The 14,681-nt window shown below is 42.3% G+C and overlaps 1 protein-coding gene across 1 annotated transcript in view; it reads left to right on the forward strand.

Annotated features, from left to right (window-relative positions):
• LOC139665973 (cell adhesion molecule 1-like) overlaps positions 1–12,850 on the forward strand; it is a gene marked incomplete at both ends in the record, with an annotated part of 60,007 nt that extends 47,157 nt beyond the window's left edge. The window contains one exon of the mRNA XM_071545040.1: positions 12,758–12,850. Coding sequence (XP_071401141.1) covers positions 12,758–12,850 — 93 coding nt within the window. The remainder of the gene's footprint in view (positions 1–12,757) is intronic.
• Between the last annotated feature and the right edge of the window lie 1,831 nt (positions 12,851–14,681).

The raw sequence follows: 14,681 nt of genomic DNA on the forward strand, positions 1-14,681 counted from the left end.
TTTTGGAACTACTTTAGTTGAGCAGTGATTTTTAGCTGCACACTGTCTACGCATCACCCACCACCCTCACTTCCTATAGAAACCAGTTCCTGATAGTTCATGCTAGTGGCCTACTTCACTAAAATATGCTAAAATGTTAGCATGCTATCACTCAAACGGTGCGTACTGAAGTGTTAGCATCAATCTACCAGAGACACATGGGTGATTTTGGTGTCTATGTTCTTATCACTTAACGGCTAAGTTGACCAACAGGCCAATTTCCCATAAATTTGGTGTATTGCTTTAACCTGTTTCCATCTATATGCTGCCACATCTCTTTCTCTGTCTTTTCATGGCTTTGTGTTGATCGAGCCGTCCTGCTCTCTCACTGTAATCCCTTTCATCCCCACGGCATTATCTCAGCACGCTTTTATACTGTTGATACCAATAACATTTTCTCCCTAAGCAGGGTATTACGCTCTAATGTGCTCATTTTCCCTGGCCAAAATTACTTCACTATCACTTTTGGTAGCTCCTGAGCCCGCAGAGAAATTATTTGGCCGCTATTGTCTGAGGGAATTAGCAGAGTGAAAAGGCCTCATTTTTATGTGTGGGGGGGGGGGTGCCCAATGCCTGACGGATGCCAGCTGAATGGATGTTATTTACAGCAGAGTGAGATGCTGTGCTAATGATGAGTGCAGTAAAATAACAGAGGCTCCATCAAAGACCAGGAAACAGCCTATTGCCACCTGCTTTGTCGCAGCTGTTCGGAGTCTATACTGACATAGCACTTTCAGTGTCTGTGTGTATGTGTGTGTCCCTGTGCGTCTATCCTTGTGAGAACCGGTTTGAGTTGTAGACCTTCAGAATGAGGACTTTTTTTTGCCGGTCCTCACTTCTTCAAGGAGCTAGTTTAGGATTAGGATTTGGGCAGGGGCGGTCTTGCTATTAGGCAAAGGTAGGCGACTACCTTAGGCCCCAGCAGCCAGAGAGCCCCACAATATACTAGAATACAACTTAAACATATTTCTCATCAGTTTAAAAGAAACAGACACACTAAATAGAACCCCTCTTTTTGTTACAATAAAAATATTTTAATCTTATATCAGGTTATAGTGGTAATGGGCTATTCCATTTAACTTCTTATTGCCTCTTGACTTTAACCTTATTTTGCTTTGCCACTGCACCGTTTTCTGCGAGATGCAAAGAACTTAGCAAGTGGTGGAAAATAGAAGGTATCTAAGACATTAGATAAGAAATACAGGATAAGACAAATTAAAAAAACGATTAAAGAGATAATACTGTAAAGCGTATAAGAGGAGAGAATAAATTATACAGAAAAGGGGTGAATGTTGGGATTCAGGGGGCCCCATGTTTGCCTTTGCCCAGGGCCCCCGAATCACTAAAACCGCCCCTGGATTTGGGTTTCGGGTTAAGGTTTGAATTAGGATTAGGTTTAGGTTGGGGTTAAGGGTTAGACATGTAGTAATGCGGGTTAATGGGGAAGAAGGGGTAATGGAATCAAACGAAGAGGGAGGGGGGTTGCACAAGTGCGGATCAACCGTGGCACACGCAACACACACTTACAACCATCCATACGATACGAACAGTAGCCATCTTTACCCCCCTCCTAGCCCACCTTGCTTGCTTTCCGGCCGCGCGATCCAAAAAAAAAAAACCTCAACTACCCCCGAGGTGTAAATGCGCCGGTAATTGTACCAGGCTTTTTGTACATCTCTCTCTCTCTCTCTCTCTCTCTCTCTCCCCGGCCTCAACAACAAAACCCCACGGGGGGAGGGCTGCAAGTCGCCCCCCCCCCCCCCCCCAACCTCTCTCTTATCCACCCACTCATCCACCCCACGGTGAGAGCGACACAAAGATAAACACGGATAATGCAACACGTGGGCAACTAAAAGCCCTGCACCAAAATACCACCCGCCATTAAAAACACAGAAGGCCTCCGTCCCTTTTAGAGCTAGTCTTTTTGATGACTTTGATGTGTCCGTGGCCCCCCCACACTACTAATGTCTACTGTAATTCGCCAGCAAATCATGCCGAAACCTGCGCCGTTGCTAATGGGAATGCGGGATGTTGGGGCCGAGCCATCAGAAGCTGATTCTCGCATGATGTTCCAGTCTGTACCCCCCCCTCCTCCGAGCCCACACACACACACACACACACACAGTCAGCCATTCACCTGAACGGAAGCTGTTAGGAGAGCGCGTACACACACACACACACACACACACACGCAGACTCCCAAGTTAGAAAGACGAGCAGCAGGGGCATCTGCATGTATCACACCCACAGCGGTGCTTATTCTCCTCCGAATTATCGAAAACACAGTCTCTCTCGCACACACACACACACACACACACACACACACGCACACGCACGCACTGAATAACATGCATCATAATGGCAAAGAGGTCTGAGCCATTACGAAATGCCTTCCCGCTAACCATTAAAAATGTATCATGTTTTAGATTTAATGTACCGAACAGGCACTAAAAGCTTTCACGAGAAAAGTAAAAGTTTGTTTTTTTTTGCCTTATGTTTTCCCACACGCCTTGGTTTTTTTTAAGATTTATTTTATCACGTTCCCATCGGAAACCACAGCCACAATGTCAACACCGGGGGAGCCCAGACAGTACATTAGGGCCATGTATCCTTATGATAAAGTCTGCGTGGCACCCTCGCCCAACCCCCAACCCCCCCCCCCCCCCATTTCACCTGACAGCCAGAACGAATGTAGCCGCGGCCAGCATCTCCTCTTAATACATCTGATTCCCGAGTATTGTGACCCTAAGTGATGGAGAGCACCGGGAGGCTGGCTGACACTAACAATGTTAACGGCGGAAAAAAAGAATGCTAGTCTATACTACTCTAACTCTCGCTGCCGCTCCCGCTTCACAGGGGGAAGAAAAGGGGGAGAAAAAAAACCATCGGGGGTTTTTCCTCTCGCAGTCAAGTGAGATCTAGCGCTGAGGAGTTTAGGTTTTTTTTTTTTTTTTTTTTTTCACAGCCTGCCGCTTACCCAATAAAGGAGGCCTCTTCCTTCCTTCTCCCCGCTCCTTCACCGGCGCCGGCTTTTTATTGCACAGCGCTGGGCTTGTTTAGTGACCCTGTTGCTCTCATTCTTCTTCCTGCCTGCTTTACACTTCCTCCCCCTTTTCTCCACGAGCTGCTTGTTGGCTCAGGAAATGGCATCCAGCAAGCTTCCAGGGGTGCAAAGAGCAGCAAAATATCGCACTCGAGCAGCAAATTGCTGTTGCGTTGCTGAAATGGTGTCTTGAAATTGCTATAAGTAAAAGTGTAAAAATGCTATAAGAAAAAGTTTAAAAAGTCGCTCATTATCTCTGCCAACAAAGTTGGAAGGAGGTTATGTTTTCACCTCTGTCTGTCTGTATTTTAGTAAGAAATTTCAAAAAGTTAAGGATAGATTTAGATTAAATCTGGTGGACAGATAGCCCTTGCCCCAAAGATCACCTTATTACATTTTGGTAGTTATCCGGATTTGGGATTTCCGCCATTAGATGATTTTCAAGTTTTTAGCCATAACTGTGTGAAGTTACTCATTTACTTAAAAAAACATTATTTTTAGATATGATCTATTCCATGCAATGCAAAATAGACAAGAGGTTAGAGTTCAAACTAGGTTCTGTTTAATACAGCAATACTGTACAGACCATCCCTCTTTTCATGGGTGAGGGCTGGGGGGGGGGGGTGATTTGGATCTGATGACATTCGCTGACTTCTCCTTATCTTCTTTCCCTCACTCATCGCTCATAAATTGGGCAGTTTTCTGATGCGATGCTCGGTTGGAGAGCCTGCAAAATTTGTATTATAGAGTATTATTATTAAAGAGTATTTCTGCACCCAGTCTGCAGACACTGAGTGTGAGGAGCAAGGGGGTTTGGGGTTGGTCCGGGGGGTTGGTGAAGAAGAGGAACGGGGTGGAGTGTTCGTGGGCATGTGGGGAGGTAACATTTGTTTTTACCAAATGACTTATCTTAGGACAATTGTCAATACGGCAGCGGCACATTAGTGCTCACATGTTGACAATATGACTGCCGTTGTATTTCCTAAAGCCAGTACTAAATACCAGTTTACAACTCAAAAAAACTGTGTTAGCGTGGAGTTACTCTTGAAGTCAAAACATAATCAAGTAAAAATAGGCTAAAAATACTGATTTCAAAAAGTACCAGTATTCAAAAGCTACTTAATTACAGTAACAAGAGCAATGTTCTTTATTGCTTCCACCCTAGGCAAGCTTCCCTAACCAGAGTTGTCCACATGCAGGTTTGCAGTTTATTAAGTCGTACTATCAGTGATCTGTAAATTATTAATTTGATGCTGTGGCTGCACCAGTAGGGGAACCCAGCGTCTTAAATTAACTCTTACACTAGCTGCTGATTAGTGTCCCTGTGGTTGTTCAGTAGCTGTTGAATAGAGTCAGTCACCTCCAATCTCTCAGTGTTCACATTAACAATCAAATGAAAGCAATCATACTCATAATTCATGATTTAAAAGAAGTAAAAACAAGAAGGCACACAAGATAAAATGATAAGAAAAGAGGGTAAAAGCAAGTCTAGAGGGGGATTAGGGTCATGCTCATGTTGGAAGTCATGGCAACAACAATTTTGTGTTCAGATGACGTCAGCTTGTTAGTTAGCTAATCATAATATCGGGCCAGCTATCACGGTCTTCTTATTATCACATCTAGTTTGCACAATAGCTAATATAACATAGCCTAAATTAGCTTGCTGGCTAGTTAGCTTGCTAACAGTTTGTTGAGGTTAACTGAGATGACTCTTCTCAAGTTACAGTTCAGAGTGTTTTAGAGTAGACCACCCTCGTCTAATGTATTTCTCAATGTGTTCTTATGCATTCATGTGTCCTCCATTACACATTTTAAACAAACAAATATCAATTTTAAAATGTATTAACTATTTAGGCTAGATCTTAGCATATTCCATAAACCTGTTTAGACCTCTAAAGCCAGATCTATTAAACTGGAAACTGTGATTCTTACTGGCACAAAAACACTGAGAGCTGAACATGGCATCATATTTACTTCACAAAAACCTCACTCCTGTTCTGCGGTGAGTTTAACAACAGAGTCTAACAGTTATTAGATTTATACTGGGTGGAATATTTAGGCTCACAGGCTATTCTTTCTCCTCCCTCCAATTCCAATAGTTTTTGTTTCCTTCTTGCTAATATGCAGACTTCTAATTTTCCGTATCTTGGTTATTTTACTGTCAACGCGAGTGGCTAACGCTAACTCAGGGTCATGTACCATTTAACAACGTATTTTAGCCATATGTATATCATCAGATTTTTAACAAATGTTGTAAAATCAAATGTTTAAACGTTCTTTGATAAAAATAGAAGCCTCACAAGTACCTCATTCTGAAATGTAGGGCAGAACATAAGCCGTAGCACCTCACTTAAATTGCTAGCTTGCTACACGAACTAGCCCAGCCATTTGGTTATGTGAATAACCAAATTTGGCCATTTGGTTATGTGAATAACCAAATGGCAATAAAATCAAATCATTAATGCCATTGTTAATGTTTGTGAAATTAAAATGTTTTTGCTAGGAGAATAAAGAGTGTTTCTGTTTTTTTGTTTGTTTTTTTTGTCTGGTGGTGGTGAAGAGGTTCAGCTATCGGCAGAAGTGGAAAGTAACTAAGTACATTTACTCGAATACTGTACTTAAGTACAATTTTGAGGTACTTGTACTTTACTTGAGTATTACCATTTTATGCTACTTTATACTTCTACTCCACTACATTTCAGAGGGAAATATTGTACTTTTTACTCCACTACCTTTATTTGATAACTTAAGTTACTAGTTACTTTGCAGATTCAGATTATTAATACAAAATATAATCAACTAATAAATTGTGATGTATTATTATAGATTACTGTAAGCTACCCAGCAGTATATAAAGTAGTGGAAATCAGCCCCACCTTTTCCAGCTGCAACATTAAAGTCATGCTTACACATTAATGCATCAATAATTATAATTCAATAATATAATATATACTGTATTATTCTGAAATGGGCCATTCTGCATAATGAGTACTTTTACTTTTGTTGCTTTAAGTACATTTTGATGCTAATATTTTTGTACTTTTACTTAAGTAACATTTTGAATGCAGGACTTTTACTTGTAACAGAGTATTTTTATACTGTGGTAGATCTGAGTACTTCTTCCACCACTGGCTATCGGTGGTGAGTTCAGCTTTCTCTGGACGGAGTGCTCGCTCGCTGCTGTTTTGGAGACACTTTTGTAATTCCCTCTTAGTTTCAATTCATCACTTCCTGTGTGCAGCGAAGATTTCCCCCTGGAAATTACCCCCGGAATTTAATTTGGACAAACAGGATGAATCTACGGTGTCTCAGTTAGCGGGGATGGGACTCGCTTCGCTGTTGCGGCCCCACTTCTTGATTTAGGCTGGAAAGACAGATGTATATTTACATAAAAAATCAATGAGTTTCGAAAACATCAGATGATTGTCCTAACTCTTTGACCCAAAGTCATATTCACCGATGTTAAAACCGACTGTTTCCCAAGCGCATTTTTTTTTTTTTTTCCCTGACATTTTCTCTAAAATTTGTAGTTGACAAGCTTTGATCAAACAGACCCAAATTCTTCAACATGAATGAAGTAGAAAAATGACATTCTGGTTATGCTGATGTTGGTGGCTTTGTTTCGAAAATGTGAAATTATTTTTTTTTTTTTAAAGCAGCCCACTGCTCTTCCTCTTACAACCCACAGCTCAAATTCAAAGAGCTTTGTAAAGGCGCTGTGTTCGTGTTTTTATGGTCAAACACTGACCTTGTGCGTTCCTTCATGACTCTCTCAACTTCAAAAAAGGCTTATCCATTTTTGGCATTGGCAGGGGTTGTCAAATCATGTGGCATGCAGGGCCGAGAATATGCAGGTTTTTTGTTCCAACCAAGGACTACACCAGGTGATTTCACTGGTTAGCACATCTTCAACCAGAGAGGACGAACTAATGAGTGAAATCACCTGCTGCAGTGTTTGGTTGGAAGGAAATCCTGCAGACACCCCTAGTGTAGGAAGCCCAGCCTGTAAAAGTAAAGTAGATGAGACATTTGAATAATTTCATGAGTGCATCCACAGCACAGCCATACATCTAGTTCAGTGATTCTCAACCTTTTTCATATCAAGGACCCCTAATTTAGTCCACATTAGAGCCACGGACCCCCCATTTGATAAGATTTTGTCTCTCAGACCCAAATCTGAGAATATTTTTATTGTCAGATATAATTTTGTCCAGAATTCCATGACTATCTTTATTGTAGGTAGAGAGATAACAGTGAAACTATGATCAAAATAGTAATTCTTCTACATTCTTGAATTGTGACTTCTTGAAAATTAAGTAATGGTGAAATTTAACACTTCAACAATTTGCTGGGGACCCCCTGGAACCCCCTGAAGTACCCCTGGTGGTCCCCGGACCCCACGTTGAGAACCACTGATCTAGTTAAGTAAAAAAAAAAGCTATTGTCTGTCATTCCATTTATTGTGTTTGAATTGAATAAACATCTCAAACAGCGACAGCACGTCCGCTCAAAGTCAAGCATATTGCTAGTTTATCTGTGCAAAGTATTATTTAGAACACTGATTCTCAACCTTTTTCATATCAAGGACCCCTAGTTTAGTCCACATTAGAGCCACGGACCCCCATTTGATGAGATTTTGTCTGTCGGATTTTTGTATCTCGAATATTTGTATTGCCAGATATGATTTTGTCCAGAATTCCATGACTATCTGTATTGTAGGTAGAGAGATAACAGAGAATCTATGATCAAAACAGTCATTCTTCTACATTATCTAATTGTGTTAACTTCTTGTAAATGAAATAATGGTGAAGTTTAACACTTTATCAATTTGCTGGGGACCCTCTGGAACCCCCTCAAGGACCCCTGGTGGTCCCCGGACCCCACGTTGAGAACCGTTGATTTAGAATTCTCAATATAGAGTGCATAGTTTTTCCTCACTTATCGACTGATACTTTGCACTGGAGCCAGTTTGGTGAAGCCTGTTTTCATATTCTGCGGTACCATTACATCCACTGCGGGGATGTAGGTCATCCCCCTCGTCCAGAGTTCACGTCGAGTTCCTTAACTCGCCGATTTCCAGCAGGAAGCGGCTCGCGTTCTCGCAAAGTCTCGGAGCTTCCCGTGGCCCTGCTCCATTTGCTCAGACCCCCCCCCCCCCCCCCCCCCCAAAAAACAAAAAAAAAAAACCCACTGATTCATAAGCCCTGGCGGTAAACAAGGCCCGGTGGCTCAGCGGGAGGAAAAGCACATTCAGCCTGTCACATTTGAAAGTCAATAAGCTCCAATGCGCTTTGATACATTCTACCAGCGAGCCACAAAAAAAACAGGGAGACGTAGTAAACATTCAGCCAGTCTCACCAGTCCGTTTCCTTTAATCTTTTTTTTTTTTATCACTGCTAAGTTTTTAATGAGCTATTGACACTGATGATCCCAAACATCTGCTGGACCCTCACAGTTCATGACGGGATAAAACCAATTAGGCGGCACCACTGCCGGGCTGGAGTTTGCCGGCTCCCGAGCATGTGTGAAACTCATCAGCGCAAGCTGTGTCTGCCAGCTGACTTCCCGATGGATCGCGTCTCGCCGTCTTTGTCTGCACATCGGTCCGCGCAGGCCTTTTTGTATTGTCAAGGTTGTCTTTAAAAGAACGGAATTGTTGATAGATTATGAAAAAAAAACAAAAAAAAAAACGTATCGCACATCAGCAGCGTTTGAATTCTGATCCAGAGCACCTGAAGCCCCTGATTTGCATTTGCAAATTTGCTTCAGGCAGAATTCTGAGGGGCTACACGGACCTCTCCGCCTCCTATTTTAATTACTTGATATGCTTCTTATAAGGTGCTTAAAAAAGCTTATTTTCTTAACCAACAACTGTGAACGGATTCGTGCATAAACTATTAACAATTTCTGCCCTCGGGGAAGACAATTATTATACGATAAACAACCTCTGTACCCTTAGGGAAGACATCGCAGAGAGCTGAATAACTCTTATTAGCCTTTTAATTCAAATCTTTTATTGAGTTGAAGCATTTTCAATTTACATTGATAACTACAAATTTCACAGTCAGAATACCATTGCATGAAACATTCAGACTCACTGTTGTACATTCAGGAGTGCATCTGCTATAAATGTGTCTTGTTACAGTTAAGGCAGCAAAGCGAGGGGGCAGTAAGTCAAGAAGCCCCGGGGGAAAAAAAAACACTTGAATTTTAGGAGTTAAGTTTAAGAGTTTTAAGACAATTATAGATCTACCCATGCTCTGCTGCTTGTTCAATGATCCATATGCATAGAGCCAACCACTTTTCAAAAACAATACTATAAAGTGCTTCGAAATAAATAATACATGCCGGAAGATATCATTATCATTACAACGGAAAGCAGAAAGCAAAAAGAAAAAAAAAGCAGAATTTAAAAGCAAGAATAATAAAAACAAGATAACATTTGGGGTAAAATCATCTCTCTATAGTTATTACACAAATGGAAGGGAGTTTTGTTAAGTGACTTAAAGCAGCATACTGATGTGGACAGCCTAATCTCCCCGAGTAAGTCCTTCAAAGCTTTGGTGCCCTGATGGAAAAGGCTTTACTTTGTTTTTTGTTTTGTTTTTTTTAGGTGCAGAATTGGATTTCTCAAACTTTTCATTGTCACTACTGGCAATTCCACTTGAGTGTGTTTCTCCCGTTGTACCAAAGCACCATTACATTGTATTCCTGTCTGCAATAGCTTGGGTCCCCCCCCGGTCATCGTGATTGGAACCCCATCAGGACAAGGATGGGAGAAATCTACTTTTACAGACACTGTTACTTCCCATCTTGGTCGGTGGAAAACACAACCGGCCAGATCCATGTTTGGCTTTGGTTTATCTGGTCAGTGGTTATGAGTGGACTGCCGCTGGACAGTCTTTATATATGTTGACTTTATATGATTAATAGTTAGTGCCTCCAGCAGCCATCAAAGGGTCGTCCTAGTGGAACAGCAAGCAAGCAAGCAGAGCACCCATGGGGCCAAGTTTATGGGATTAAAAAACTGCCAAAATACGTTAGTGCTTGTATTATAAGATGCATGAGGTTATAACATGACTTGCAAACTTGTAACACAATCCATAAACATAATCCATTAAGTTGTAAAGCACTCTCATGAGCTATAATCAATATTTCCTTTTGTTACTCATTAACAAGTTACCAAATCCTGGCTAATTCAGCAACAAACTTGTACTCATGTCTAGTTTTCTGCAGTTATGCTACTAAATGTGTGTTTTATGGTACCTTGTTGTACTCGGTTTACTTTTTTTTCATCCTTCCTCCTTTCTTTCCTTTTTTTTTTTTTTTTACCTTGTGCTCTATTGCAGTATTTCTCAACCTTTTTCATATCAAGGACCCCTAATTTAGTTCACATTAGGGCCACAGACCCCCCATTTGATGAGATTTTTGTCTCTCGAACCCAAATCTGAGAATATTTTTATTGTTAGATATGATTTTGTCCAGAATTCCATGACTATCTGTATTGTAGGTAGAGAGATAACAGTGAAACTATGATCAAAACAGTCATTCTTCTATATTCTCTAATTGTGTTCACTTCTTGTAAATGAAATAATGCTGAAGTTTAACAATTCATCAATTTGCTGAGGACCCCCTGGAACCCCCTCAAGGACCCCTGGTGGTCCCCGGACCCCACGTTGAGAACCACTGCTCTATTGTATCTTGCTGTTCTCAGTTTATCTTCTCTTTACCTTACTTTTTTAATCTCTTATTCTCACAAAAGCCCGCCTAGGTACAGGTGTTGCAAATTAGCATCCGCTATAAACACTATGATACTTGCATCGGATAGTTTGTCTTATGTATATTGTATCTGTCCCTATCTAATAAACTGGGGCTGGGCGATAATTCAATATTATCGTTTATCGTCTTTCAGTGGAATCATATCGTGATGATATGAAGATAATTAATATCGTGACACACATTTCTGCTGTCTGAATTGATGATGACGAGCAAAATTTACTTAAAAACTCTCATAAATGAGGTATGGTAGGAATATTATTTGAAAATTTCAGTTTGTTCGACACCACACCTAACATCACCATTCGGTTCAATGAGATGAACATTCATTTGATGATTTAACGTGATTTTGCACACGTGAACCGTATCGTGATATATATCGATATCGAGAAAAATCCTTCTGATTATCATGATATTGATATCGCCCAGCCCTAAAATAAACCCCTAAATAAATAAATTGCGCATTTTGCTTTTCAGATTCACGGATTCGACTTAGACATTTTTGCACTTTTTTGCAAGTCAAGTTACAAAAGTTTGACAGCTTCCCATACGTTTGAAACCTTCCTTCTCACGGCACAGCATGGCCAGACCCGAGCAGACACTAAAGTTGCATGATGGGGGCCCAGCTGACACCGCCCACTCTTATTTAACCGCCAAACACCTCCTTACCCTTTTCTCATCTCTGTCCGCGCACACCTCCGCCACCTTTTCCTCACCCTGTTATACCACCTTGTTCCATTTAAAAACCCCCCTGCCTCCTAATCAGCCCGCCCCAAATGACTCATTTTTTTCCGCACCTTTTAATAACCCCTCCAATTTTTTTTTTTTTTTTTTTTTTTTTCCCAGTCCATTCCCGGGCAATCAGAGCGGCGCGGGAGGCCCTTTCTAACCCGCGGCTTCATATCAACCCCGGCCACTTTGACAGGGAAAAAAAAAAAGTCACTTTTGATATTTCCCCCACCGTGGTCACTGTCAGGGAGGGGGGGGGGGGGGGAGTCCAACCTGGCTAATGAAGTAAAAAAAAAAAAGGAAAAAGGCTGTAGGAGGGGAAAATGGGCTCTAGTGCAGTGGTTCTCAACGTGGGGTCCGGGGACCACAGGGGGGGGGGTCCTTGAGGGGGTTCCAGGGGGGTCCCCCAGCAAACTGATGAATTGTTAAACTTCAGCATTATTTCATTTACAAGACGTTAGTGAATGTAGAAGAATGACTGTTTTGATCATAGTTATCTCTCTACCTACAATACAGATAGTCATGGAAATTCTGGACAAAATCATATCTAGCAATAAAAAATTATCAGATTTGGGTCCGAAAGAAAAAGTCTAATCAAATTGGGGGGTTCGTGGCAGCTAATGCGGACTAAATTAGGGGTCCTTGATATGAAAAAGATTGAGAATCACTGCTCTAGTGGAAGCCCTGTGTGTACTGCCCCCCCCTCCTCCCCCCTCCCCCCACCGCCTTCCCTTTCACGCAAACCTCTCACGGTGTTTGTTCTTTTAAGTTTTGTTTTTTTACGTGCTCCTCCTCCTCTCCTCCTCCTCCGCTGTCATTTTGCCGTGTCGTTATGTTTTTTTAATGTGTTTTTTTTTTTTTTTTTTTTTTTTGCAACATGCGACAGACCGGGGGAGGGGGGGTTCTCCTTACGCGTACGGTATTAGCGCACGCTGTCATCCCGGGCTTATTTGTCACGAAAAAAAGTCCCCCCCCCCCCCCCCCCCCCCACCCAATACACCTGGAGACACACAACATAAGGCATCGGCTGCTCCATTCTGTCGCGTTTTCCTTTATCTTCATTGGCTTTTATACTCATTTGTTTTTTCCCCCTGTGTGTGTGTGTGTGTGTGTGTGTGTGTGTGTGTGTGTGTGTGTGTGTGTCTGTCGTGTACGTGTCTTCTCATCCAGATGCTCCCACCACTACCCCTATACCCACCACCGCCACCACCACCACCACCACCATCACCACCACCACCATCTCCTACCCCGAAGCCACGCAAGGTACAGTATCGCCCCGGCACTTTGTGTGTGTGTGTGTGTGTGTGTGTGTGTGTGTGTGTGTATGTGTGTGTATTCCGGACCTTGAATAGCCACATGCCCCCGCCATCTTCATGTCACATTTTGCATGCTTGTCTCATACGCGCAGGTTCACTTTACCATCCGGACCCACGGAGCAAAGTGATGCGCCACCCAAAGGTTTTGGCTACTTTCCAAATGTGTGTGTGTGTGTGTGTGCGTGTGTGTGTGTGTGTGTGCGTGCGGGCCACCCAAGCAGGCCTAATCAGATTGGGAGGACTGATAGTAGTAATAACCCTAGAGGCCAAAGACTCTGCTCCTCCGCTTGGGTGGCAACGCAACTTCTCAGGAGCAACCTGTTCTCTATACTAATGCAGCTCAGTTCATCCTCTCTCTCTCTCTCTCTCTCTCTCTCATTCTCTCTCTCCCCTCCCTCTCTCTCATTCTTCTCTTTGCTCACAATATGTTTTTTTTTATTCCAAACCTGGTCTGTTTCCAGAAGGACTGATAATGACGCTCCTATTTTCATATAAACGCAAAAAAAAAAAATCTCTCTCTCTCTTTCTCATTCTCTCTCTCTCTCTCATATTCTCTCTCTCTCTCTCTCGCTCTCTCTCTCTAACCCTAGAGGCCAAGACTCTGCTCCCTCTGCTTGGTTGGCAAAGCAACTTCTCAGAGCAACCCGTTCTCGACTAACGCTGCTCAGTTCATCCTCTCTTTCTCTCTCTCTCTCTCTCTCTCTCTCTCTCTCTCTCTCTCTCACGCTCCCCTTTGCTCACAATATGTTTTTTTTATTCCAAACCTGGTCTGTTTCCAGAAGGACTGATAATGACGCTCATATTTTCATATAAACGCAAAAAAAATGCAACTTCTCAGAGCAACCTATTCTCTACGAACGCTGCTCAGTCATCCTCTCTCTCTCTCTCTCTCTCTCTCTCTCTCTCCTTCTCTCTCTCTCTCTCTCTCTCTCCATTCTCCCCTTTGCTCACAATATGTTTCTTATTTTTCATTCCAAACCTGGTCTGTTTCCAGAAGGACTGATAATGACGCTCATATTTTCATATAAACGCCAAAAAAAAAAATTTTTCCTTCTCCTATTCCCACCTTCCTCCCACTTCTCATTCAGACAACACACACACACACACACACACTCCAGAAATATATTCATGACAAATCTTAAATAGCAATGTGACAAAAGCTCTGTGACTTCAACTGTATTAACGTGGAGGAATAACTTAGGTCAGGGCTGTATGAGATGAAGCATGGATAATGCATTCACTATGATAATGCCACTAGTCTGATTATTGTTTTGTAACGCTCACCCATTGCGATATTGACACTAGAGATTTTTCTTTTATATTAAACACATCTACAATTCAAAAAGTCAATTATAGATCAACTCAGAGGAAGGGGGGGTAAACAATGACGGAGCGTGACTTGTGTGCGAGCGTCTCCTTAAATTAGGCCATTTTTTTTTTTTTTTTGTTAATAAACAATTTTTTATCTCGCTCTTTCAGAAGCAGGACTCGGGGCCTTTTGTGAGTCTAAATCTCCAAAGGGGGTGGATGGGGGGGTGGATGGGGGGGTGGGGGGGCCTTGATTCAGGCGTCGGCCCGAGGTGGAAAACGCAATCAAAGGGCCCCTCTGACAGACTGCTCAATTGGAATAAAATCTCTCGAGGCCCCGGGAGAGAAATCACAGGCATTGTGCTTGATTATGCCATCTGATTGGATAAAGAGAATGCCTAACTACGCGAGCTGATTGATGGCTCCTTTTGCGCTCGGATCGAGGAGGAGCCGTCGGAGGCCCCGGCTGC

This window comes from Centroberyx affinis, unplaced genomic scaffold (assembly GCF_046629955.1).
Source record: "Centroberyx affinis isolate AG114_WGS23_722 - 3 ecotype Tasmania unplaced genomic scaffold, CSIRO-AGI_Caff_v1 ptg004753l_1, whole genome shotgun sequence".
Classification (NCBI taxonomy): domain Eukaryota; kingdom Metazoa; phylum Chordata; class Actinopteri; order Beryciformes; family Berycidae; genus Centroberyx; species Centroberyx affinis.